This window comes from Prionailurus viverrinus, chromosome D3, assembly GCF_022837055.1.
Source record: "Prionailurus viverrinus isolate Anna chromosome D3, UM_Priviv_1.0, whole genome shotgun sequence".
In the NCBI taxonomy this organism is placed as follows: Eukaryota; Metazoa; Chordata; class Mammalia; order Carnivora; family Felidae; genus Prionailurus; species Prionailurus viverrinus.
The window spans coordinates 55,086,199-55,114,079 of NC_062572.1; the positions used below are offsets into that span (position 1 = coordinate 55,086,199).

General features: G+C 40.4%; 1 protein-coding gene across 1 annotated transcript; it reads left to right on the forward strand.

The window, feature by feature from the left end:
* Positions 1-609: 609 nt before the first annotated feature.
* MEP1B (meprin A subunit beta) lies at positions 610-26,484 on the forward strand. Its single transcript, XM_047826666.1, has 15 exons — positions 610-672; positions 3,122-3,140; positions 4,000-4,044; positions 4,131-4,174; positions 5,750-5,828; positions 12,651-12,768; positions 13,825-14,003; positions 15,336-15,554; positions 16,080-16,232; positions 18,076-18,291; positions 20,400-20,843; positions 22,339-22,518; positions 24,708-24,834; positions 25,469-25,673; positions 26,425-26,484. Exons 1-15 carry the CDS (start codon positions 610-612, stop codon positions 26,482-26,484), a joined length of 2,151 nt encoding a protein of 716 aa, XP_047682622.1.
* Positions 26,485-27,881: the final 1,397 nt, after the last annotated feature.

Sequence of the window (27,881 nt, forward strand, 5' to 3'; positions counted from 1 at the left end):
CGAGTGAGGTATGTTGCTATTTTGCTACTTTATGTATAATGATCAAAATATGCCAGATTTCTAACACATAAATGGATTTTGAAACTCAGTAAATTTTCTAATACATGAATGAATGATAAAAAAAAAGCCATGGACATAACTGGATATATGAAAGCAGCACAGGGTTAGATGAGCAGAAGGAGCTTCACAAACGTTACTATTTGAAAGATTAAAAGGTAATTTCAGGAATTCACAAAAGGAAAACATAAAAATAAATTAAAAAATAAATAAAAATTAATGTGATATTTTCTTTTGCTCAAGTGGTCGTCAATAATTCTGAGGACAAATATGTATAAATTAGAGAACTTATTTCATTAACAGGTCTCAGCCAGGCGCTTAACTACTGAATGTTGACTCAGGGGGAAAAAAAAAAAGCCAACAAACAAGGCTGCAGAGCTGTGTTCAGGATACTGGACTTTAACTCTCTGACTGCAGATAATACTACTACAGCGAGCTGACCTGCAAGATGGATCTTTGAGATCAAAGGCTACAAATTATGATGTTTGCCTTTTAAGAAGTAAATGCTACTCTGCCTTTCTTAGTTTGCACATTTCAACTGGAAGCCACAACATGGATTCATGGTATCTGCCTTGGTTTCTGTTCTTTGCCATTCTCTTCCTGGTTCCTGGCTTGGTAAGGAAACTATGTTTGGAAAACAATGAGAAAAATTGGGGGCCTATTGCCTGTGTGTTCATGTTTTTGCTTTTTAGGAATTTCAAGATGTGAATGAAATGAGCGGGGCGAGCTGGGGCAGGCAGGGTCACGGGGTGAGAAGCAGCCCCGTCAGAGACAGAGTCAGGGACATGGACATAAAGTTATATATTTCTTTCAGTTTCATTTTTGTGTAACAAGTTTTCTCCTGATAAGGTGGAAAATGTGCAATTTGAAGAGCATTCCATTTTTTACTGCCGAGTGAAATGCATATTACTGTTGCGGTGCCGTAAGACACGAATGGTGGATGTCACAGGCAAAGCCAGAGCTTACGGTTTTGTAGCATGGGGTTTCTCGTCTGCCTCTTTGTCAGGTTAGACCAATCTTTCTACAGTGACAGGTAGTTTGTACCGTAGACCAACCCAAACTTTTAAACCTAGGGGGTTAAAAACCAAAATGCCTAGGGGGAATTTTAGTTGTGATTTTAAAATAAGCTATTATATTGAGCTGATATTCTATGAACAGGACCTACAACATTGAGAACAAGAGATGCCATTTAAGACACATTATAACTGTAGTTATGAACAAATACTTGATAATTAAAAATTTTTTTTTAATGTTTATTTATTTTTAAGAGAGAGAGCACGAGCAGGGGAGGGGCAGAGGGAGAGGGAAACACAGAATCTGAAGCAGAGCTGTTAGCACAGAGCCCGATGCAGGGCTCGAACTCACAAACCATGAGATCATGACCTGAGCTGAAGTCAGACCCTTAACTGACTGAGCCACCCAGGCACCTCTTGATGACTTTTATCATTAGGCACATTAGCATTCCTCTCTGAGTGTGCCTACGTGTGGCTAATGTGTGAGACAAACAGGCACTTCTTCATATCAAGAAGAGTAACTATCCAACCAGTTCATTCCTACTGCTTGCCAAACAGTCCATATGATTCTGGTATTTAGATATGTAAGCTGTATTAACCTATTTTACAGATAGTCTGAGTTTCTGAAAGGTGAACTGACTTGCTGTGAATTGGTGGAACCAGGCATAAAACCCAGACCTGCTGCCTGCCAGTCCCATGAGCTTTCTCACTAGACTCTAGACTTCCCTAAGAAATTTCTCAGGTTTAAGGGGTGCCTGGGTGGCTCAGTCGGTTAAGCATCTGACTTCAGCTCAGGTCATGATCTTACAGTTCGTGGGTTCGAGCCTTGTGTCAGCCTCTGTGCTGACAGCTCAAAGCCTGGAGCCTGCTTCAGATTCTGTGTCTCCCTCTTTCTCTCTGCTCCTCCCCTGCTTGTGCTCTCTTTCTCTCTCAAAAATCAATAAACATTTAAAAAAATTAAAAAAAAGAAATTTCTCAGGTTTACTTCATTTTTTCCATTGGGCATATAGTCTAGGTTTTTCATTTGGTCACTTGTAGAGAACCTATTTTCAGAAGTGTTTTTTTTTTTTTTAATGTTTATTTTTGAGAGAGAGAGAGAGAGAGAGAGACAGAGCAAGAGCGGGGGAGGGACAGAGAGAGAAGGAGACACAGAATCCGAAGCAGGCTCCAGGCTCTGAGCTGTCAGCCCAGAGCCCAATGCGGGGCTCGAACCCACAAACTGTGAGATCATGACCTGAGCCAAAATCAGACGCTTAACCGACTGAGCCACCCAGGCGCTCCTTAGTGTGTGTATGTTTTTTTTAACGTTTATTATATTTTTGAGAGAGAGAGTGCACACACCTGAGCAGGGAAGGGACAGAGTGACAGAGAGAGTCCCAAGCAGGCTCCACGCTGTCAGTGCAGTGCCTCATGTGGAGCTTGAACTCACAAACCATAAGATCATGACCTGAGCTGAAATCAAGAGTTAGACACTTAACTGACTAAGCCATCCAGACGCCCCTTAAAGTTTTTTTTTAATTGCAAAGTATACCCATTGATTTTTTTTTTTAACATTTCTCAAGCAGCGTCTTGAGAAAAACGTGAAAGTAAACCATGATTGATGAGGTCTTCAATAAAATTTCTTTATAAGGGGTTGTTATAAATTACAATAATATTTCAACAATGGGGATAAATTATTAGGTTTTTCAAACATTGCTCCATGAATCCTTCAGAGAATCATGTTTAAAGTGAACATTTATCTGAGGGCTGGAGTCTTACATGCTGCCTTCTTTTCAATCTGTGAAGTTAGTTCCTTGTTTCTTTCACCTTCAAATCCATACAACAGCCAATTTTATTTTTTACATGAGATAAGAAGACCCTTTCATCCAAAAATTACTTTAGACTCCAAATTAGCTGTCTTAGATATAAGCCAGAAATTATTAATATATTAATATTAAAGAACTCCCCTCCCTCTACAAATTACTAGATATAAATTGGAACCAAGAAGATCTTTTATGTCATGGGTGTCATAATAATGCCTTTTTTTTTTTTTTTATGTGTTTGTTTCTCAGCCAACTCCAGAAAACTTTGGTGAGTCTATTTTGAGTTTTGTTCTAAGTTATAGTAAAAGAAAGTCGTGTGGATGATAGAACAACAGGACAGAATAACTTAGGACACATTTAATGCTAGGCACAATGCATAATTACGTATGCATAATTGTATAATTGCATTGAACTTTAGTCAAACACTGGCTTCTTTTGATTTATTGAGAACTGTTTTATTGTTCCTGTTCCAGGGTTCCACATACCCAGCAGAAAAACAGATGGTGATATAGGAAAATCCAAACACAATGACTCACATGAGACATCCCATAAATGCTTGCTATTACTACTTTTGCTATTTTGCATCAAATCAGGTGGACCCGATGTCCATCCTATTCTGTCGTACCCTTAGAGATTTGGCCCTATTATTTACTCCTTTGCAACTTACAAGAGTAATTCAAATTTAAATTAGGACTTTTGCTTGAGAGTTCCAAGATATGTTACTAGCAAAGGGATATATACATATGGGTAGATTGGGCTGGTTTGACCAGATTTAAACATTTGATTATCATTTAATCTAGTCATCTAGTCTAGTCTTTCAAATTCAGTTTAATATTATACAGAGTGACCAATTTCTTATTCCTGAAGTCATTTGACATTCAAGGGACATGGATAGGACAAAAGCATATATGCAAAAGCCCCATAGCCCCAAGCCTGGCTCATGGGAGGTTCTCAATCAGTCAACCAGTCAATCAATCAATCAATCAATCAATGTATGTTGAATCAGAACCTAGTAGTCACTTACCTGATACAAAGAACTTTCCTTACTTTTAATTTGGTAATTGATAAAGATTGTCGTCTTTCAAAACATAATGCTCAATGTGTTTTTCTCTTTCCTTTAGTTAAAGATGTAGATGGTGGAATTGATCAAGATATATTTGATATCAATGAAGGTTTGTAGATTTTCTTTTTTACATATTTTAGTAAATAGAGGGTTTGAATCCAATTTGCTAACATGAATTTTTATCTTCCCTCTTAGATTTGGGGCTGGATCTATTTGAGGGAGACATCAGACTTGATGGGGTGAGTTGAAACAAAGCAAGGAAGAATCTTCTATTAACTACTGCAAATTAAAGTACAGAGTATATGAGGATGATTGGACAACATGGGCTTTGTTAAGCCCAACTGTCTCTAGAGATACAGTATCATAGAGACAGATGTATTCAATAAATACATTATACCCTGAGGGACTTGCATAATAATGCCTTCATTATCCATTACTCAGATTTCTGTGTGGTTAAAGCCATCGTCACTCACTATGTATGCCTTGATCTTATTGGTCTGATGAATTTTCATTATTGGGACAATATGATGCTTTCATTTTTATTTTCATTTAAGTTTATGTATTTATTTTGAGAGAGAGCACAAGGGAACAGAGGAGGGGCAGAGGGAGAGGAAGAGAGAGAATCCCAAGCAGGTTCCACACTGTCAGCACAGAGCCCCGCACAGGGCTCGAACTCATGAACTGTGAAATCATGACTTGAGCCAAAACCAAGAGGCAGGTGCTTAACCAACTGAGCCACCCAGGTGCCCTGATGTTTTCATTTTTAAATAAAACCTCCCTGATTTAATCTAGTTGAGGCCAAATTAAACTGAATTTTTAAACATATCAATGAATCAGAATTTTTACTGTAAAAGATAGATTTTGTGACTTCTATCCTGACAGCTAAAGATAGTGTTGCCAAGTAAAGATCTTGCCAAATCTATGCATGGAGAGTATATGGCACATGGATGAGCATAGATTACTTACAGGTAGTTCTGCTGGGAACTTCAACTCAAGAAGCAGAGCTGCGGAGTCTCAGGTTTAGTCTTGGGCTTGTTCTTCTATCTGTACTCTTTCCCTCTGGATCTCACCTTGTCCAAGGGCTGTAAACGTCATGTCTATGCTGATGATTCCGAAGGTGTGACTCTTATCCATTCCTTCTCCTGCACTCCAGACTTGTCTATCCAGGTGCCAACTGGTCAGTTCCATTTCCGCATTTATGAGGTGTCTCACATGTAAGGCGTTCTCAACTGGACACTGGGAAGGGGCAAAGAGGGAGAGAGAGAGAGAGAGAGAGGATCCCAAGCAGGCTTCGCACTGTCAATGCAGAGCACAATGTGGGGTTTGATCTCACGAACCATGAGATCATGACCTGAGCCGAAACCGAGAGTCAGATGCTTAACCGACTGAGCCACCCAGGAGCCCCACAAAGTGGTCTTTTAAACCAGTAATGATATCATTTCACTTCCAGGCTTGAAACTCTTCAACAGCTTCCTACTGCATGTAGAACAATAGCCAAACTTACCCACAGCCTTCAAGACCTTGCATAATTTAACTCCTGCCCACTGTCCTCCCATCTCCTCTCCTTCTCTCTTACTGCGTCTCTTTTCTCTCTTAACTCTTTAGGCTACTGGCCTCAAAACAGACTCAGAACATACCGAGTGTATTTGCCCCTCAGAACTAGCAGCCTTCCTCCATTACCTTTAAATTTATCCTGCTTAAACCTACTTATTTTCTTACATTTTAAATTTCATTTATTTCTAGATTAACTATTCATTGTTCCCTAGGTTTTTGCCTGATTCATTTAATTAACCCTTCACATTTATTTTTGACAGGCACAAGATAGAAATTCCATCATCGGAGAAAAATACAGATGGCCTCATACCATCCCATATGTTCTAGAAGATAGCTTGGGTTAGTATGTACCTTGGAGAATCCATAACTGATGTATATTCCTGACAGAATATAATCACAGTATTTTCATGAGTAGGCTCTTATGGGCTTTCAGGATTTATTTGTTGCTTTATGTGGCTATGGACAAATATTTACTTATAAAAATAAGCAAAATGAACAATGAAAAGAACCACAGTGATTTTGTTTGAAATATTTGCTGAATTTTGACCAAGAAAGGGATTAACGCAACCAACATTTATGGAGAGCCTACTTTGTGTTGGCTGCTGGGGACACAAAGATCAGGAAGGTAGTCTTTATCTGAAAGCAGTGGTTTCTTCTATGGTCAGGTTTTACGTATGAGTTGAAAACAAAAACAACCAGTGTCCAACTTCAGCTCAGGTCACGATCTTGTAGTTTGTAGGTTACAGCCTCGCATCGGGCTTGCTGCTGTCGGTGCAGAGCCCGCTTCGGATCCTCTGCCCCTTCGCCCACAACACTCCCTCGCTGGCTCTCTCTCAAAAGTGAACAAACATCACACTAAAAAAAACCCCAAAATAAGCAAGCATAAAACAACCAAACAAAACTTTAGGGACTGGCATTGGTTTGCCAAAATTTTATTTTGCCAAGCGAGGAACTTACCCAACAATAAGAACCCACTATCTTTATCATCATCTTTTCATAACATAAATAATATTTTAACACTAAAAAGTCAGAAGAATCCAATCCAAAACAAAAGGCAGTATAGAAGAAATTTAATTGCAAAGGAAAACTCTAAATGTGGTCCTCATTTTATTTATAGTTTCAGTTGCCAGAATCATTTTAGCAACTGTTGTTTGGGAAACTCTTCTTTTCTTTTCTTTTTTTTAAGTTTATTTATTTATTTGGGGAGGGAAGGAGAGAGAGAGAAAGAGAGAGAGAGGGAGAGCGAGCGCACAAGCAGGAAGGAGCAGAGAGAGAGAATCCCAAGCAGGCTCTGAGCTGTCGGCTCAGAGCCCAACGTGGGGCTCAGTCTTACAACCGTGAGATCATGACCTAAGCCAAATCAAGAGTCAGATGCTTAGCCAAATAAGCCACTGAGGTGCCCCTGGAAAGTTTTCTTAAAGTTCATACATTTCAGTGGAGATTCAGATCGGCCAAAAGTTAATTACAATAGAACGGGATACATATTTTGCTTAATGACATGTTGAAAAGCTGTGGGAGCGCATTGCAGGGGCATGTGACTCAGCCTAGATGTAAAGGCATCAGGGGGCAGGTGACACTACGTAGCAGGGCTACCAGGACATTTATGCAAGTTGTACATGGTACCTAGGTGCCTGGGAAGGGGGAAGTGGGACTGAAATCAGGTTTGCATTTCGTTCATCAAGAGGCATTTGTTTCTTTGCATGAAGTGCTATTTACTACCTGCCACGTCAAGACTTGCAGCATCTGCCCAGACGAAGTGCTCCTTTGTAATAATCCGCAGAAAGGCGTCATGCGGGCCAGCACGGCTTCTGATAGCAAGGGAAGGGTGCTCCAGGCAGATGGACCACTATGCGCAAGGGCATGGGAAAAGGGTAAACCCTTAACTGGAATTTTGGTTGGAAATGGGGAGTTCGTGAGGTTGAACAGGTAGGCAGAATCTAGTTTGGAAAGACTTGAGTGTTTCCCACATTAAAGAACTTGGTGTGCATACTGATGGTGACATGGAACCTCCAGAAGTTTTAATGTGGGTGTGAGATTGTGATCAAGCTAGTTGCCGTAGAGAAGATGTATCATTAGTGGGGGGAAAAAAGAAGGAAAAGAGATCAAATAAGGAATCTATAGAAGAAATTCAGGGAAGGATTGAGAGTTTCTGAACCAAGTCTCTCTCAGCGAGGATAGACAAGAACGGACAATTCTAAGACAGCCTTAGGAGGCAATTGTTAGATTTAATGATTGACTGCAAGAAAAGGGATTGAGGTAAAGAGATGCTGGTGCCCAGGATTCAGTCTTAGGCAACTGAGTGCATGGTAGTGCCTGTAACAAGAACAGGGAATATGTCTGAAAGAGGGTGGGATACAGAAGTGTGGTGGAAATTGGCATGCAGAGTTCGAAATGTATCAGGCCCACTGTGATGGAGAGATCATATGAAGTGTTGGTGTACAGCTTAATCATTCAGGATAGAGAGAGATTTGGGTGTTCTTAGGCTGTGGGAGGTGGTTGAAGCCACTGGTGTGATGAGCCCCTTGCACTGGTGTGATGAGCCCTGCATATAACACGTACTCCTTAGATAGATGGAGCGTATTGAGTGGCCCAAGAAGATTGTATTGAGTGAGAAGATGGCCAATATTGGAATTCAGCTTGGGAGAACAACTTTCTGGAATTGATATAGACGGAGGATCTGTTAGAAGTGACTGAGAAGGGAGGACTGGCCAGAAATATAGATGAAAAACTAAGAGGAGGCAGAAAAAGCCAAGGCCAGAGGTGGGATTAGAAACTATAATGTGGACGGGAAAGATAGTCACTGACTTTAGGAATGGGGGGGAAATCTGAATGCCTTTAAATATTTATAATATTTTTTGGTCTTAATATTTTGATTAAAAATATAAAAATTCTTTTATTTTCAAATTATTTATAAAAATTAGAAAAATTGTTCTCCTAAGGTGTTCTATGAAATACCAGTGAGCTTTAAATTTCATTGTATCTCTTGGCTACTTTTGCCCTGAATTTTAACCAAAGCTATTGTAACTTTATGAGCTTTATGTACCTGTTTTTACACATTATAAAACAACATAGTGAATGCCTTGAGGCCCAGAGCTATTTTTCATCTTGCGATTCTGAGGATTAGCATAGTCTCTGACATTTTATAGGCAGTTAATAAATATTTTTAAAACTAAATTGATAAACTGGGGTGACTAGCTAGCTCAGTTGGTAGAACGTGTGACTCTCTTTTTTTTTTAATGTTTGTTTATTTTTGAGAGAGACAGAGTGTGAGTGGGAGAAGGGCAGAGAGAGAGGGAGGAAGACACAGAATCTGAAACAGGCTTCAGGCTCTGAGCTGTCAGCACAGAGCCTGATGCAGGGCTCAAACTCGGGAATGGTGAGATCATGATCTAGGCTGAAGTCAGTCGCTTAACCAACTGAGCCACCCAGCTTCCTTGAGCATGTGACTCTTGATCTGAAGGATGTGAGTTTGAGCCCCATGGTGGGCATAGAGTTTACTAAAAAAATATATATATATATATATATATATATATATATAAATTGATAAACATATACGAATCAAACATGTCAGGTAAAAAATTCAGTCCACATCTTACCATCCAAACTGTGTACATTTTTATATGGGTATAACTATAGTGTTTTAAAATTTTTTTAGAGGCACTGGGTGACTCAGTTAAGCGTCTGACTTCAGCTCAGGCCACGGTCTCATGGTTTGTGGGTCTGAGCCCTGTATCAGGCTCCGCACTGACTATGCAGAATGGGATTCTCTCTCTCTCTCCCTCTCTTTCTGCCCCTCCAACTTCTCTCTCAAAATAAATAAACTTAAAAAATCGTTAAGTTGTTTTGCTTCATTTTTTATTCTATTTATTTATTTATTTATTTAAGAGTAAACTCTATGCCCAACTTGGGGAGTGAACTCATGACCCAGAGATCAAGTCACATGCTCCACCGACTGAACCAGCCAGGAGCCCCCGTTTTAAATTTTTTAATCTGCTTTTTTCAACTGATATTACAGCATTATTTTGTGCTAGTTTTATAATATGATTAAACCGCAAATTTTTAGGTTATGTTTCTAATTCCATGATTTTGATTCTTTCTCATTTGGAAAATACTTTACCCCTGTTTAATATTGTAGCATTGAACTTACTCTCTATGCTTAAAGTGAGAAGAGGATTTCCTCATATTTCTGAAATTTATACCACCTTGAAATGACTCTGACTGAGGAAATCACTAAGCAAAGCCACCCTTACAGGTAGCAAAAGTAAATACCTATGAAGGGTTAGTAAATACCTATGAAGGGTTTACTGGAAGTGACTTCGGGCTCTCCAGAAATCGCTCGTAACCAACATATTCAATTCTGCTTTAGTCTTTTTGCTTGCATTCCGGGTGTTACCTGGCTGTTAGATGCAGCTTTTCTGGAAGGGGTGACTCTTGAGGCAGCCATGGATAGCTTCCTGTGAATAAGTGATCATTCCTTGCCTGGGTGTCAGACTTGGCGTGTGTGGGGCAGGTAGAGAGCAGACAGGGTAAAAGAAGGGGGGACGGAAATGAAAATCAAGGTGCTAGAAACCTGAAAGGGCTAAAGAGAAAAATAATCCTGAGCAGCTGCTTGCTTAATTCCTAGGCTTATCTAGGACCTGCTTTAGCCTTCAGAGCCTGGGGATTTAAATAACATGATCCCGGGGGGGGGGGGGGGGGGGGGGGCTCCTGCATCTATGAGTCAAAGATAATTAGCCTTTGGTAATGAAGGCATACAGTAAACGAAGAGCTTATCTTGGTAGAGGGCTATATCCCTTTCACAAAACTTTCACATATGTTTCCTTATTTGACTCTCAATTAAATGAAGGGTAAAAACTATCCTCGTGGGGCGCCTGGGGGGCTCAGTCGGTTAAGCATCCGACTTCGGCTCAGGTCATGATCTCACGGTCTGTGAGTTCGAGCCCCACGTTGGTCTCTGTGCTGACAGCTCGGAGCCTGGAGCCTGCTTCGGATTCTGTGTCTGCCTCTCTCTGCCCCTTCCCGACTCTGCTGGGTCACTCTCTGTCTCTCAAAGATAAAAAAATAAATAAATAAATAAAAAAAAGCTATCCTCGTTAAACTTTGATAAAAGTCCTAGACCTGCATGCTCCTTTTACAGTCTGTCCTTAAAACAGGCTTGTGGTGGTGGGTATCATCATGTCTTATTGTAAGGAAGTGTTAGATTTGAGATAAGAATGCAAACATGATATTTATAGTACAGAAAATCCAGAAACACTTTAAATATCTGACAATAGGAAGTTACTTGTATATGTTACAGCCATATAAGGTAGCCATTAAAATGATAAAAAGAACACTTGATAAAGCTTTTAATGATATACTATTTAGTGAAACACATAGTTTATAAAATAGGTAGACTGATTTGTATTTTCTAAAAAATATGTGTATATTGTGAGTATATAACATACAAGCAAGAAGCTTGATGAGAGTGGCTGATTATTTCTGAAGTGATAAGATTTTATAATTTCCTTCTTTTTGTTTACCTGCATTTTCTAACTTACTTGCAATGAACATGTTTTATTTGTGTGGTATTATAAAAGGTGGAATTCTGGGTGCCTCATATAAATTCATATGGAATTTAGGGCCCCCTATGTGAGTCCTGTTCTTGATCCTCACCGAAACAGAGGACCTTCCTACTAATTGTTTTCAAAAGTGTAATGGTCATGTAAGAAGGGAGGAAGGAAACGAACATTCAATAAATGCTCATTTTACTTGGAACTGCCCCTCTGCTTTCTCCTATCCTCACACTATCTCCTGAAAAGTTGATTTTATTTTATTAAAAAAATTTTTTTAATGTTTATTTTATTTTATTTTTTATTTTTGAGACAGAGAGAGAGAGAGCGCCTGAACAGGGGAGGGTCAGAGAAAGAGGGAGACACAGAATCCGAAGCAGGCTCCAGGCTCTGAGCTGTCAGCACAGAGCCCGACGCGGGGCTGGAACTCACGAACCGCAAGGTCATGACCTGATACGAAGTCAGACGCTTAACCGACACCCCTTATTTTATTTTATTTTTAAGTTTATTTATTTATTTTGAGAGAGACAGAGACAGCGTGAGTCGGGGAGGGGCAGAGAGAGAGAGAGAGAAAATCCCAAGCAGGCTCCACACTGCCAGCTGCCATCACAGAGCCCAATGTGGGGCTTGAATTCACTAACCTCAAGATCATGACCTGAGCTGAAACCAACAGTCCAACACCTAACTGGCTGAGTCTGATGCTTAACTTTGCGCCTGCAAAGTTGATTTTATTCCCCCACTTAGCTGATAATTTTAGAAAACTCTGAAGGTGAATTGAATTGGCAAAGGTTACGCATCAAAAATGATGAGGATGGGAAAGAACTTAGGCGTCTCTGGCTCAGAGTCCAAGTGCTTTCTTTCCACTTGGCCACACTGTCTCTCACTTCCCAGGAACCACCATCCTTCCTGGGAACCCCTTCCTCCGGGGTTGCCCTCCAAGCTTCTTTTCCTGAATGTCTTTGTTGCTTTCATTCCTCTGCCTTTTTTGAAACAATGGTTAACTTTAATTTGGGTCCTGAACTCGAGAATCTTATGAACAGTTTCCCCAGGAAATGCACTTTGCAGATATAGGTATAGACAACTACAGATGAGATATAAATACATAGGTGATATATAGATGATATAGATACAGAATAGATACAGATGATAGAAGTACAGATATGGATGCTGCACCTACCATTCCGGAATATTCCTGGACTCCCATCTCAAGGTCCTCAAATTACAAGCTCTGCTGTGAGGCTTTAAATACATACTGTAGCTTCTCAGATGAAGCATGTGACAGTGATGGTTCACTCTGGCTGCCTGTGATCCAAGGTGTTTGTGCTCTGAGGTAAAGGTATGGTTTTTGTTGTTGTTGTTCAGTAACGCACCTCTAGTGGTTCCAAAGAAACAAATATGGGGCAAAATCAAGGATCTGAAGAAGAACCAAATACTTGCATATGATACATACTTAATTGGGACTGAATACTAAATTTGGTAAAAATGAAACACTAAACATTCAGGAAGGGACTAGCTCATGATAAACAATGTAATGCATAGCCCATTTCCATGGTGAATCGTTCAACGGTGATAATGTTAATAAGTGTATTTTTTGTTGGTTTTCTTCCTTCAGAAATGAATGCTAAGGGAGTTATCCTTAACGCATTTGAACGCTATCGCCTAAAAACATGCATTGACTTCAAGCCTTGGACTGGAGAAGCTAACTATATATCAGTGTTCAAGGGCAGTGGGTAAGGTGGAAAGTTTGTCTTCTAAGGGTTCAAATGCCAACCATTGCAAGTATGGCCTGTCACAACAATTGCCCTAGTCCCTGACCTTGAGGGTGGGTGGGGGGCTTCCTTAGCTGTTTGCTGGAGCGTAAAAGACAAACTACATCTAGTTTCTCTAGCCATAAAAATAATATTTTCACACATGCAACCAGACTACCCACATTAAAACAAGGAGGGTGGGATTGCATGCCATCCAGCCCATAACTTAAGGAACTTCAACCATTCGTAGTTTACATAGTTTTTATTTTCCTCTTTCAGTAAAACACGTGTACACACGTGTATTTCAATTTATTTTCTTTTTCTTTCTCTTTCTCTTTTTTTAAAGTCTTTCTTTGGATATTTTTTATTTGATTGTGTAATTCAAAACATGTAGCACTAAATTGTGCCAGGCATTATTTTAAGAGTTTTATAAGTATTAACTAATTTAGTCTTCAGAGCTAACCTGCAACATAGGTTCTGGTTTTCTCTCCCATTTTACAGATGAAGAAATGGACTCAGCCAGAGGAATGGCTAAGTCCTGAGCCCATGCTCTTTTTTTTTTTTAATATAATTTATTGTCAAGTTAGCTAACATGCGTTGTATATAGTGTGCTCTTGGTTTTGGGGGTAGATTTCCCGTATTTCAATTTATTTTAACCTAACTACACTTACTGCTTGAGTTACACTGAGTATTATTTGCCTGGGGCTTGGCAATTCCATGTGGTTGCTACACCTATAAAACTTTATGAGTGGTCATCAACATACCAAGGACCATGTGAAAAACTTGGACATTGCTAGAAAAAATCAGGACTCGGTTGATCGGGAGATGCCTTGCTCCTGTGTAATATTTGGTGGCAGGACCACTTCTCCAAAAATCATGTGATCTGTGAGGTTATGAGAGGGAGGCAGTGTCTTGATAAAAGAGTGAAGGATGTAGGTGGGTTAAAGGAGAGGACCGGGCACTGGGGATTGTGCCCCGAGGCCTCAGCCTGCATGGTGAGAACACCCTCTCCCTCTGTCCCGTGAACTCTCCTGTAAGCTGCTGGTCTTCAGTGGGCAACATGCATGTTGGGAAGCAAGAACTCTCCATCGGGGAGAACTGTGACCGAATAGCGACAGTTCAACACGAGTTCCTCCACGCCCTGGGGTTCTGGCATGAGCAGTCTCGTTCCGATCGGGATGACTACGTCATGATAATGTGGGACAGGATTCTGTCAGGTACATTTCTTTTGTTTTCTTACATTTTGGGCCACAAACTGAATTTCTAAGCATGTGCTATCTCCTGCCAACCGTTAATAATGGGAAAACTGAAGTGATGCTTTACTTCACGTGCATGAGTTCACGTGCCTGAAGGTTGTTGGGGCACTGATACCACAGACCCCTGGTGCATTGGAGCTGGACGGGATCTAAGAAACTGGTGTTTCCCAAAACACATTTTTAGGGAGTGCTGTCCCACAAAATGCTCCCAGATGTGTGCGGAAAGAGATCCACAGTCCAATTAGTTTGGGAAATCCTAGGTTAAAATAAATTAAACTTGAGTTACTGATACCGCTTTACTGTTCAGAGTCTCCGTTAGAGTAACACATATTGTAAATCTCCAAATATGAAGCATTTCCCGAACTGACTTGATCATCGACTTTTTTTTTTTTTTTTTGAGTATTTGTGTTTATTGTTCTATGGAGCCAATACTGGGAAACACTGCAGCAATTGATGAGCCGGAAGTTTTTGGGACTTTCTATTCCAAGTCAGAAATGTCTTAATAACATTGTACAACTGAAGCTCATGTTTTCCACAAGGACGCTTAGTGTCCCCATCTGTCCTGCCTGCAGAGGGTACGGTGGAGGGAGTGGTATTGCTGTCCTATGAGACATTGTGGGGGCTTCTCGGTACTGAGACCCCTGAACATCACAGCTCAGTGATATTGCTGTCTGGTGATCTCAACTGGGGTAAGGCACAGCAGCGGACTACAAGATTTCTGGAGCAAGACAAGTGCTTAGCTTCAATCCATCATCTCACTCTTTAAGATTCCCTGGGTCTTACTTTGACAGAAACTTCTGTCCAGATTTGATAACACATCTATAAGCTTTGGAGATCAGTTCCACCTCACTGTTTCCCCTAAATCATCCCATTTCAAGTTGCAACCAGACGCTCATCAGTGTGATGCTAAACAACCAGGTATCTTCTCTGAATGTATTCGTTTTAAAAACTTGCACACGTGTTCCAGTAACCGTGAAATCCCTGAGTACGTCAGTTCTTTCTAAGGACTCTTGCCTGTATTATCATTCCGAGGTCCCTTCCCACCACACTTCCCAACGTCCTCTTACCTCCACCTCCATCTGCTTTGGATGCCCCCACCCTCCCACGAGCACCTGCCAATGACCTTGACTGTGTCAATAACACCTTTTAGAATCTACCTTTCTAATAGAAGCTCTTAGAGCCTTACACTAAATGCTAATGTCCAATCTTGGGCAGTGATGGAAGCCTAGAGTAAGATAAGCTAAATTTTGTGAACATCGAGTAATTAAAGATCTTTTTAAATTTAACATTTAGGCAGAGAGCACAATTTTAACACCTACGATGACCAAGAATCAGACTCCTTGAATGTTCCCTATGATTACACGTCAGTAATGCACTACAGTAAGACGGCTTTCCAAAATGGAACAGAACCAACAATTGTAACACGAATCTCAGACTTCATGGATGTGATCGGCCAGCGAATGGATTTCAGCGACTATGATCTCTTAAAGTTGAATCGACTGTATAATTGCTGTATGTGGCAGGTTCTTTGAAATGTTTTCTGTGTCTCTCTACCATGGAGGGGAAAATGACGTGCCGTGCCATTTTGTCGAGCATTGCTGGCTTTTCTGCAATTATGGTTAGATAATTGATAATTATAGTTTTTATAGTTGAAGTTTGATATTAAAAAAAATAACAAACGTATAAACACCCAAATCCCAATCCATACCTGGGAAGCAATATTTTTCTTCTTAGAAGTTCTGGCCTTTAGCTCTACAAACAAATTGGGTCCTATAGTAACATGCACCATGTCGATTTTTAAAGAAGGAGCCATCATATCAATGGGATTTTATAATCTGGGTTGCTGTTTAATAATCTGGGTAACGAGAAGAGTGTAGACTCACGTTCCAGAATCAGCGAGGTGTTCCCTTTAACGCCATCCTGGCATTCCCAGTACTTCCATGACAGTTTTTATTACCTGGATTATCACATTGTAGGAGTGTCGATAACTGTGTGTGTGTGTGTGGTTTGTTTGTTTGTTTGTTTTTGCTTTTGTAGCCTCTTCCTTGAGCTTTCTGGACTCGTGCAACTTTGAACTGGAAAACGTGTGCGGTATGATTCAAAGTTCAGGTGATAGTGCTGACTGGCAACGGACTTCCCAGGTCCCCAGGGGCCCAGAGAGCGATCACTCCAACATGGGCCAGTGCAAAGGTAACAGGAGTGAGATACTTCTAGATTTTACACTTGGTGGCTCCAGTCTTTTCCTTGGCCATGAAAGACTGGGATTTTGTCTCTAATTTCTATCTGAACTATTAATGATAACCCATTCAGTTGCTACTAAGGAAACAGTTCTGTGCCTTGTAAGGACATGGTTCATTTCTTGGCTTTTACTCTCTGACTTGTCTTTCTGTGAGTCAGAATTGGGCTCTGTGAAGCCTCTCTACCTATACATGCCCACAGCAGGAGGGGACAGTATCTCCCGGAAAGACTCTTATCTACAGGGCAGTGGGGTGGTTTTCTCAAAGCTTGCCAGATACAAGCTTGCAGTCAATGGCACAATGTTGTGAATTAATCACTTTCAGAATTCCAGCTGGTTGTGATTACATGCTCCTGTTACAAGAATCCTTAAAATGAAGAGTCAAAGTACAATTGATTTAATTTTTTTCAGATGAGTATCCTTTTCCACAATAATTTTATTTTAAATTAAATAGTCATTTATTTGGCTACAAGTACTCAATTTTTATTTATTTGCTCACTTCTGGCAATAAAGATGTAAAACTAGACTTCAAAACTTAGGGTCATTGCATGAGAGCTCAGCCAGTCTAGGCAGTGGTTGAGGTCCCTAACAGCAAAAAGTGTTTTTCTTTTTCTTTTTCTTTCGTGGAGGATGGTGGGGTGGGGTGGGGGGGATGGCGGAGAAGACAGATGTTAAGGGTACAAACTTGAAATAAGTAATAATAAGCCCTGGAAATCTAATGCACAGTGTAGTGACTATAGACAGGAATATTATATGCTAATCATCAAACTTATTAACAACTAGAACTTAATTATTCTTACAACAAAAAAGGGATAATAATTATGTAACATGTTAGGGGTTGTTAATTATTGCTACAGTAGGAGTCATATTATATATAATATATAAATGTGTCAAATTAACATCTTGTACACCTTAAATTTGCACCATGCTATATGTCAAGTATATATCAATAAAAATACAATTTTCTTTTAAAATGCAGATTATGGGGCACTTGGGTGGCTCAGTAGGTTAAGTGTCTGACTCTTGATTTCAGCTCAGGTTGTGATCTCACCATTTGTGGGATCAAGCCCTGCATTGGGCTCTACTCTGACAGCATGAGCCTGCTTGGGATTCTCTCTCCCTCTCTCTCTGCCCCTCCCACACTCATGCTCACACTCTTTTTGTCTCTCTCTCAAAATAAATAAACACTAAAAATAAAATAAAATGCAGGGGCACCTGGGTGGTTCAGTTGGTTAAGCATCTGACTTCAGCTTGGGTCATGATCTCACAGTTTGTGGGTTCGAGCCTCACATCAGGCTCTGTGCTGACCGCTTGCTCAGAGCCTGGAGCCTGCTTCAGATACTGTGTCTCCTTCTCGCTCTCTGCCCCTCGCCCCCTTGAACTCTGTCTCTCTCTGTCTCTCAAAAAATAAATAAAAATGTTAAAAAATAAAATAAAATAAAATAAAATAAAATGCAGATTTGGATAGTGGGTAGTGGTCCTCCATAGGCCAGAGGAAGGAGAAAAGAAAGGAGAGAGGGAGAAGGAGAGAGAGAGAGAGAAAGAGAGAGAGAGAGAAAGAGAGAAAGAGACTAGACAAAGTAGGTGACGCTTTTTTCTGATTTTGAAAGCTATAGTATGGAAAAAAGGTGGCCTAATGTCTCTTTTAGAAACTGCCTGCTCCTGGAGCTGCATTTAAATGCCCAATATAGTGTTTTACACACAGCGGGTACTGAGGGGAACTACTGTGCCCACAAGACGTGCATTCCTATATCTAGTATCTGTTTTCTCTCAATTCTGCTTTTGTTTTCATAACAGGTTCTGGTTTCTTCATGCATTTCAACAGTAGCTCTGTAAGTGTGGGGGCCACAGCAGTACTGGAAAGTAGAACATTCTACCCTAAAAGAGGATTTCAGTGCTTGCAGTTTTATTTATATAACAGTGGAAGTGCAAACGACCAACTGAACATCTACATCAGGGAGTATTCTGCAGACAACGTGAATGGTACTCTAACGCTTGTGGAAGAAATAAAAGGTACAATATTGACTTTCTTATTGTCTGAGTCCAGATAAGGCCATCTTAATTCTTTTTAAAAAAAATTTTTTTTAACGTTTATTTATTTTTGAGACAGAGAGAGACAGAGCATGAACGGGGGAGGGTCAGAGAGAGGGAGACACAGAATCCGAAACAGGCTCCAGGCTCTGAGCTGTCAGCACAGAGCCCGACGCGGGGCTCGAACTCACGAACCACGAGATCATGACCTGAGCGAAGCTGGACGCTTAACCGACTGCGCCACCCAGGCGCCCCTGGCCATCTTAATTCTTTAAGTCTCTAGTACTGAGGAGGTCCGTTCGTGGCTAGTAATACAAATATAATGAAAACTAGGCAAAATGGGAAGAATTACTGAATGTAAAGGAATTGTGGGATGGACGAGGAAGGAACTGGCCTCAGGCAGGACTGGACCTGTCCCTGAACATGGTTGGAGACCTCTCATGTTATGTCAGATGGGCCCGGTCCACAAAACTGGTGCTTTGGGTATTTTACTTCCCAGCTTACAGTTAATCAAATGTGCCATTAGCCTGGAAAAGGGACACTTCCTCTAATTTCTAGCTTGAAAAAAAAAAAAAACAACCCAGTGAAGAATTCTAATTGTTATTCTTTGGGTTAAGTGCAACTTCTAGAGTAATTCCTGAGCGAAGAGAAAGCAACACTCATTCCAATCATGTGGCAGAGAGATGGGTCATGTTGACCAACTTTAAAAGCAGATGGTTAAGAAATTTCAGGAAGGGAGGGGCCGTGGGCTGCCAACTCTATCACTGTCTCTCCACATATTGACCACTTGGTTTGAATGAATTGAGTAAAACCTATTATAAAATCGATCTACATTATGCTATGTGCCATACCATTTTCCTCCCATTTAACAATGGGAAACAGTCTGCAACACAGATGATACTTTCTTTTGTGAACACCTACAATAGGGTCTTAATATCATTTTATATAAACATATACATATATGTGTATATCACATGCTGTACATATATAACATAATTATATATACTGTACAATTCCATATATAACTCACATATATATATACACATTATATATAGTATATATTTAATCCTTTCCATTAACAATCTGTGGGTGGGTGTTATCACTAACAATCAATAGCACAAAGGGTACTTAAGAAACTTGCTTATGAGAAAGAATTTAACAGAATTTAAATGAACAGTACTGATAGTAATGAAGTGGAATCTCTCGTGGAAGATTTTTGTTCAATCCAGAGTCTATCCACGGACAATAGCATTTTCTGTAATTTGGATATTTTTGTCTTATTTTCACATAATTGTGCTTCACGTTAAGTGCCAGTACGTTTAAGTTTGAAGTCATCGTGTGAACTACCAGTTCGACATGAATTCCTGAGCTGTTTTCTCTACTTGGGAGCTTCTGAAATTTTTTAAATGTATCGCTCCTTATTTGGGCATGTGATGTAAGAAAATAAGACAAGATAACATAGCCTGTGCTGCTAGCTAAGGGTAGGGGATGATAGAGAAGGGGGAAGTATGCACCGGGGAGAAGGCTGATGCTATCAAATACTAGATAAATATTTATAATGTTGAGTCACTGGTAAATGATCTAAGGACTCAATTGTGGGTGTGGGCTTTCTAAGGTTGGGTGGATTTCTGTGTAATACTGCCAAAACACTGGCTGAAAGTTGGGCATGTGAAGGAAGTATTTCAAACTATAAATACGTTAAATAAGGCTTTGGTTCAGTATCCCAGGAATCCTGGGCACAGTGTAGATATCAGTTTTAACTAACATATAATGGGAGACAACTCCTATTTAGGGCATGGAATACTCATAAGTTAGATGTTGGTGTTTGCTTACCCTTCGCTGGACACAGGTGACTACCTGAGAAACAAGCAGATAAACATCCAGATATTCCAGGGAGCAGTTTGACCCCACAGAAATGCCTTGAAGTGAATGGGCTTGGGCTGGAGAAGTGAGAAAAACATACTGCAGACCTGTAGGAACCAATAGCTCTAGGATGATAATCTGTCCTGCGAAGGTTAAAACTCTAATATTGATTTGCACATGATTCGTAGTCCTTTGTCTTCTTTGAAATAATAATGTCTCTTTTGCAGATATACCCATTGGAAGCTGGCAACTTTACCATGTGACATTGAAAGTGACCAACAAATTTAGAGTGGTGTTTGGAGGGGTCAGAGGCACTGGTGCATCATTGGGTGGCCTGTCTCTTGATGACATCAATCTTTCAGAAACACAGTGCCCTCATCATATCTGGCATATAAAGAATTTCACACAGATTATTGGCAGCTCGAATGAAACTATATATAGCCCCCCATTTTATTCTTCTAAAGGTTATGCCTTCCAGATTCAGTTGAATCTGAATCATTCGACTAACGCAGGAATATATTTCCACTTGATCTCTGGAGCCAATGATGATCAATTACAATGGCCATGTCCTTGGCAACAAGCCACGATGACACTCTTGGATCAAAATCCTGACATTCGACAGCGTATGTCCAACCAGCGGAGTATAACTACAGACCCATTTATGACCACCGGTTCGTGACTTATTTCCTTTACTGCTAATACACGGTCATTTGTCTAGGAGGGATGGACAATTTGGGAATGAGAGACTGCACAGTCAGGTACTTAGGGATTTCTGAGCCCCAGATTTTAGGAACACAAGACATTGAAGGGAAGGGCTTCAGCAGGTGTGGACAGAGTACCCCAGGCAGGCCACTGTGAAGAATGTCAAGAGGTACTGTCTCTGAAAAATAGAGAAGACACTGACTATTCCTGGCAATTGATCATACCTGAATTCCAGTTGTCCAAGGAGTGTTGGTTTTGCAGTCTGGCATGCCTCGGTTAAAATCCAAGGTTTGCTTCTCATTAGCTATGTGATGTTGATTAAATAGTCTTTTGGAGCCTCAGTTTCCTCAGCAGTAAAACTGGGGCAGTAATAGTAACCACCCCTCGCCACTGGGACTATCAGACAAAATTCAGCTCTTGTAGAAGGGGATGGTTTCTGATGAGAGGAAAGATGTTGAGCTCCTGGAGTGTTGGGAAGGCTGTGAGAATGGATCATAATTTCTTACTAAAGAATTCTGGAGAGCTCGCCAATGGTGACATCATTCCCCATCTTTTCAGTCTCAAAAAGGAACAGCTCCCAGAAGGCAATGATCACATTTCTAATTTTAATAATCCTTTGCCTTCTGGGAGCCTAATAAAAAATGAAATTATGGCAAGGTGACTATTATTGCCAAATCTGAATTCTATATATGAAAAAAAAATGGACCTATGTGACTTAGGAAAAAGAAAAACCATTAATTTGTTAGGAAAAAAAATATTCACAAAGAGGATTGTAGGAACTTGATGCTCAGATTTCTTCACTTTTTTTTTTCCCAAAGCATTTTTGCCTGAATGACATTGAAAATGGCTCAAAGTTGGGTGGGTCATCACCTTTCCCCAGAAGCAGTGCTTCTCACTGTCTTCTAGAAAGACTTTGCTGTTAGGTGAATAATTCAGTTAATGAGATGAATTGTTCTATGTTAATATTCAAAACTCTCTCGGGACACCTGGCTGGCTCAGTCGGTAGAGCATGTGACTCTTAATCTCGTGGTCATGAGTTTGAACCCCACATTGTAAAGATTACTTAAAAAATACAATAAAAAAAACCTCTCTCAGAAACGTATTGATTCAACTTAGTTAACAGGACCACCTATGACTCGAGGCCACTGAGAAATGATTTTAATGGGGAGGGAGTTTCTATACTGGTCAGGAAGTATAGGTGTGATACCGCATCTAGGAAACTTTTGGTATCTCTCCACTCAGATTCCAGAATGTGCTCCTCCTTACTAGGCAATCTCATTTTCTTTAGGACAGTATAAATGAACAAGCTTCAGTGACTTGCCAGAGAATACATCCACAGGTCAATAGCATCATTTAATTATTTTGAGCTCTATCCTAATTGCGTTTCACATTGCCCGTTCTTTCCTACCACAAAAAGCTATGATGATGCTAAACACAATCCATTAATATAAATTGCTTTTTCAGATAATGGAAACTATTTTTGGGACAGGCCATCCAAAGTGGGATTAGTGGCTTTTTTCCCTAATGGAACGGAGTTTAGAAGAAGTATGGGCTTTGGAACCGCTGCCTTCATAACCTACAAGAGGCTGAAAAGCAGAGATTTTATAAAAGGAGATGATGTTTATATCCTACTGACCGTGGAAGGTATGTCAGCAAAAATAGTTTTATACAAGCTATTTTTGTTGTTGTTGTCGTGGCCATTATTGACTGCGTTCTTCTGGGTTCCATTTTTAGGTATAGGAGTAAATGGGCATGAGTGGGAGTTTTTCTTTCTGGCATAAATTATTAACAATAGGAAAGTAATTTAAATAAAAACAGTGACCATTCCAGGATAAAGAATTTAATTACCACTACATGGAGCAATGGAAAATTAGGACAGAAATTTTCTCTAGAAACAAGTTAAAGTATAGCTACTATACCCTAAATTATACTCTAAGATTCCAGAAATAGAAATATCACACAAGCACATGAAATGAAACTGGAAATGAACTGTCTCTATTGTGTCTTTCAAATATATATTCATACATATATACATATATATGAGCACACAAATGTATATTTTATGTATCATATATAAGCATACACATATATATTTTGTCAGTAATAGCATTAATCTATTGTCTTTTAAATTTCTTACCCACGGCAGCTAGTAAATACATTTTTCAGGAATACTGGTGGTTTCCGTGTTTCATGTAGCACAATTTTAAGTCATTTACTATTAAAGACCCTCTTACAGCTCTGTAAATCAGAATCATGTTTGTGATGAAAGGTAGTGCAATTAAAATCCATGAAATCTTTTTTTAGTTTATTTAAGAGAGAGAGCACGTGAACATAAGCAGGGAGAGGGGCACAGAGAGAGGGAAAGAGAGAATTCCAAGCTGGCTCCACACTCAGCATGGAGCCCAATGCAGGGCTTTATCTCACCACTGTGAGATTCATGAGCTGAGCTGGTACCAAGAGTTGGATAGTAGAGGCACCTGGGTGGTTCTGTCAGTTGAGCGTCTGACTCTTGATTTTGGCTCAGGTCACGATCTCACAGTTGTGAGAATGTGGAGACTCTTGGTTTTCTCTCTCTCTCCCTTTCTCTGCCCCACCCCTGCCCACATGAGTACTCTCTAAATAAATAAATAAATAAATAAACAAACAAACATTAAAAAAAAAAAAAGAAGAGTTGGATGCTTAACTGACTGAGCCACTCAGCTGCCCCAAAACCCATGAAATTTTTATGTCAGTGTCAATTAAAGTAAATCAAGATGATACTTCTTGGAAAAAATTATTCAAGAATAACTTTCCTGCAGGGTGTCTAGCTGGCTCAGTTGGTAGAGCATACAACGCTCGATCTTGGAGTTGTAAGTTCAAGCCCCATGTCGGATATAGAGGTTACTTAAAAATAAAATCTTTTAGGGGCACCTCTGGGTGGCTGAGTTGGTTGAGCTTCCAGCTTTGGCTCAGGTCATGATCTCACGGTTTGTGAGTTCGAGCCCTGTATCAGGCTTACTGCTGTGGGCACAGAGCCCACTTCAGATCCTCTGTCCTCCTCTCTTTCTGTCCCTCTGCCACTTACACTCTCTCAAAAATAAATTAACATTAAGAAAATAAAATCTTTGGGGTGCCTGGGTGGCTCAGTCGGTTGGGCATCCGACTTCAGGTCAGGTCATGATCTCATGGTTCATGAGTTCGAGCCCCACGTCAGGCTCTGTGCTAACAGCTCGGAGCCTGGAACCTGCTTTGGATTCTGTGTCTCCCTCTGCCCCTCCCCCACTAGCACTCTGTCTCTCAAAAAAATGAATAAATGTTAAAAAATAAATAAATAAAGTCATTAAAAATTAAAAAAAAAGAATAACTTTGTTGAAGGACAAACAACTGCTACTTTTATGTAGCAGAGAAAAAGTCACATATTCATCACCTCGGTTCAACACTGTTTGGATGAGAAGCAAAAGAAAACACTACAAGCATCAGAGCCCTGGTTGTTAGGGGGGCCTGGTAGCTTGTGTCAGATATCCACCAACTTGCTCTCCCTGAGCAAGAATCCTGTGACCTTGGGCAAGCCCATCAGTCACCTTGCATTTCTGTGCTTTATCTTCATGTCTGTCCCTTGAGGGTGGATTATAAGGGCTTAGACCCTTTCTAGCTCAAGCAAGCCCAAGCTCAGGTAAGCATGTGGTTCAGTTGATGACCCCAAAGGCTGGTCCAGTTCCCGTCTGTATCTAGATTTCTACCTATTAATTATTTTACTGGCCGGGAAACCTAAGCATCTATTTTGAAACTTAAGGATCAAATGCTTGTTAAAGTCAAACTGATGTCCGTCCATGCTCTCCCTCTGCCCTCCTTAGACATATCCCACCTTAATTCTACACAAATTCCACCAATCCCAACCTCTAACATCAATGACCTCTGCACAAACTTCAAATGTGAGAACGACGGCATCTGCGTTGTCCGAAATGGCAAGGCCGAGTGCAGGTAAGGGGTAACTTGGACAAGATCTCCCCATTCTCCTGTTAGAAATGTTATCATTTACACAATATAGGATTAGATACTGATATTTTCTGTGAGTGAAATCAGTTGATTCTCATCTCAAAGCCATTCATGGGATATTTATTTTTTGGTTTCCATTTGGGACTTTGGATAGCCACAAGAAGAATAAAATTATTTATGAAGAAATAGTACATTGTATTGTAATTGCCTGAAAAAGTCCTCATGTGTTATAGACCTTATTAAGTCCTCACAACAGTCTTGTGTGGTAAAGTGTGACTGTCACTATTTTTTAGATGGAGATTGTTCTGAGAAGTTCTGGGATGAGTTTGGCCAAGAAGTACGGGGGGGAGGTTAAGGGACTGAAACACAGAACCAAATTTTCTCCGTTACCTACACCACCTTCCTTTCCTACCTCAGAGCCACTATTTTGAGTACCAGATGAGCAGTGATTCCATGTCTTTACCACTGGCCTTGCCTGGCCCTCTGGAGCTAGTCTATCCATTCCCCTCCAGTTGAGTTCCATATGCCAATGACCCAAATGTTGAGCCGCACCCTTAATGGCGAAGATTTTGAGACTGAAATATCAACTCATAACTCTGGGTCACGTTCCGACGTGCAGGTGTCTGTCAGGGGAAGACTGGTGGTTCCTGGGCGAAAGGTGTGAGAGGAGAGGCTCCACCCAGGATACCATTGTCATCGCTGCATCTTCTACCGTTGCTGTGTTTGCCCTGATGCTGATAGTCACCCTCGTCAGTGTCTATTGTACCAGGAAGAGATATCATAGGAGGACAACTTCAAATACAACAGACATGACTCTGGAAAATGTAAGTTGAGCCTGGTATTTGGTTATTCAAAACCTACTGATGAAATCATATGCAGAAGAATTAGGACTTTCTTACATACTTTAAAAAAAAATCTCTTTATTCCCTATGTTGGATAACAGCTTTGAAACTATACATTCCTATTACCTTCGCTGTAAGTCAATGGTTCTTGGAGTCCATGAAGGCTTTGGGGGAGGAGTTTATACCCTCCTGGACTTGTATCTAAAATTGTGTCTGGTTGTACATTTTTTCTGGGATGAGGGTCTGTGACCCTTCTGAGAGGCAAAACTGATTTTGCCATAAGTTCCAACCTTCCTGTTAGAGGTGACAGGTGATAAGTGTTTTTGTTCTAAAGGTATTTCAGGGGTTTTTGAGCTCAGGTTTGTTGGAAGGGAGTGCTGGCATGTTTGATGCTTTTCCATTAAAAAAACGTTCCAATTCATTCTGGCTTCATGTGCAGTAACTAACCTTGAGGCCAGATGTTTTTAAAATTTTTTTTTAATGTTTATTCATTTTTGAGATAGAGCATGAGCAGGTGAGTGGAAGAGACAGAAAGGGAGACACAGAATCTGAAGCAGGCTCCAGGCTCTGAGCTGTCAGCACAGAGCCCAATGTGGGGCTTGAACCCATGAACTATGAGATCATGACCTGAGCTGAAGTCAGATGCTTAACCGACAGAGCCATCGAAGTGCGTCCAGATTTTCAAGTAGAGGGTTTAAAGTCTTGCCTCAGAAGGTCTCTAAAATGTCAATAGCCTCTTGAAGGTCTCAGATTGGATTCCCCGGGAGATAGTGCTCCCGGCAACACAGAGTAAAGGAGTAACAGAGTGAGAGAAGCGGGACAGGGCAGAGGGTGAGATTGCACTGTGGTGACCTTGCACTTGAGGCTTCGGCCCTGCTACGAGGGGCTCTGGAGCTGGGATAGTGTCCTGAATTTAGGCAAGGGGGCCAGGCTGTTGTACTCTCCCTCATCAACAACCATTGGATGGGGGTTGCCCCATAACCAGAAAAATGGTTATTGAAGACATACTGTTTTAAGACTATGACTTTTTGAAGTGGAAAAACTGGTATTGAGACACTAAATTTGCAAAGTTAGGTAAAAGATGGACAATGATAAGGAACGGAAAGCATACAGTTTTATTCTATACATGGCTGTCACATTTCCTCAACGTCAGGAAGTGTTTAAAGCTAATAGTAAAGCAATGGCTCGATTATTTCACAAGCTTATTAGAAAAGTACTTAAAATGTATACAGGTGTTTTGCTGTGTTTTCTTTTCAGACATGTATTTCCAGCTTACTTTATGACTCAAAATAGAAGGGACAGATTGGCCAATGACCTAGTAGGCCAACCTGGTGGAAGCTGCACCTGCAGGCATGGTACACTGGGCCAGTAGGGATGCACTTGAAAATTAGAGTCGTGGTTAGAAAAGAGAGGACACAGTAGCTGGTGGATGGGACCACCATGTTATTCTTTTGGAAACTGGAAAATATAAGTGCTGTTATAAGGGCGGATTTATGAAGCAAAAATTGGAAGGAGTTAAAGAAAATGATAAAGAGAAGAGAAAGAAAGAAGGAAGTTAAATCAAGAAAGGGGAAAATTATCAGAGTAATTGGGTCATGGTAGGGCCATTAAGTAAACACACACACACACACACACACACACACACACACACACCCCTGACCACCGTATTCCCAAGAGCAAGAAATCAACTTATATTTTCCTCAGTCTAGGCATTTCTACAGTGAATTCACTGATAACAAAACCTCCAGATCTAGTTTAGGTCTCCAGACAGAATGCCCTTCTTTCTGAGGCTGCAATGTGTGCTCCTTTTAATGTTTTAGTATCTGAATTATATGAACAGGCCAGGCCAGTGCGTCTGCCTGGAGACTAGGCTGGGGCAGTCCACCAGCTGGGCGGATGCCAGGAGCCAGTTGATGGCACTTCATTTAAAAATTAGACTTGTGATTCATTTAAATGGCAGTCTTTAAATTTAAAAATTAAATCATCAATTGCTCTTTCCCTTTTTAGCAGCATGCATTTTGAAGATTAACTCAACAATATGGCCAACAAATGCAATTATAAAAGATTCTTCATCATGGATTTCACCTAGAATATATTACAACTGCCTTGTTCTTCTGTAAATGGATCTTCTCTGTAAATAGCTGGACATACTATAAATCACTATTTTGTTAAAAGTCTAACTGGTGACAT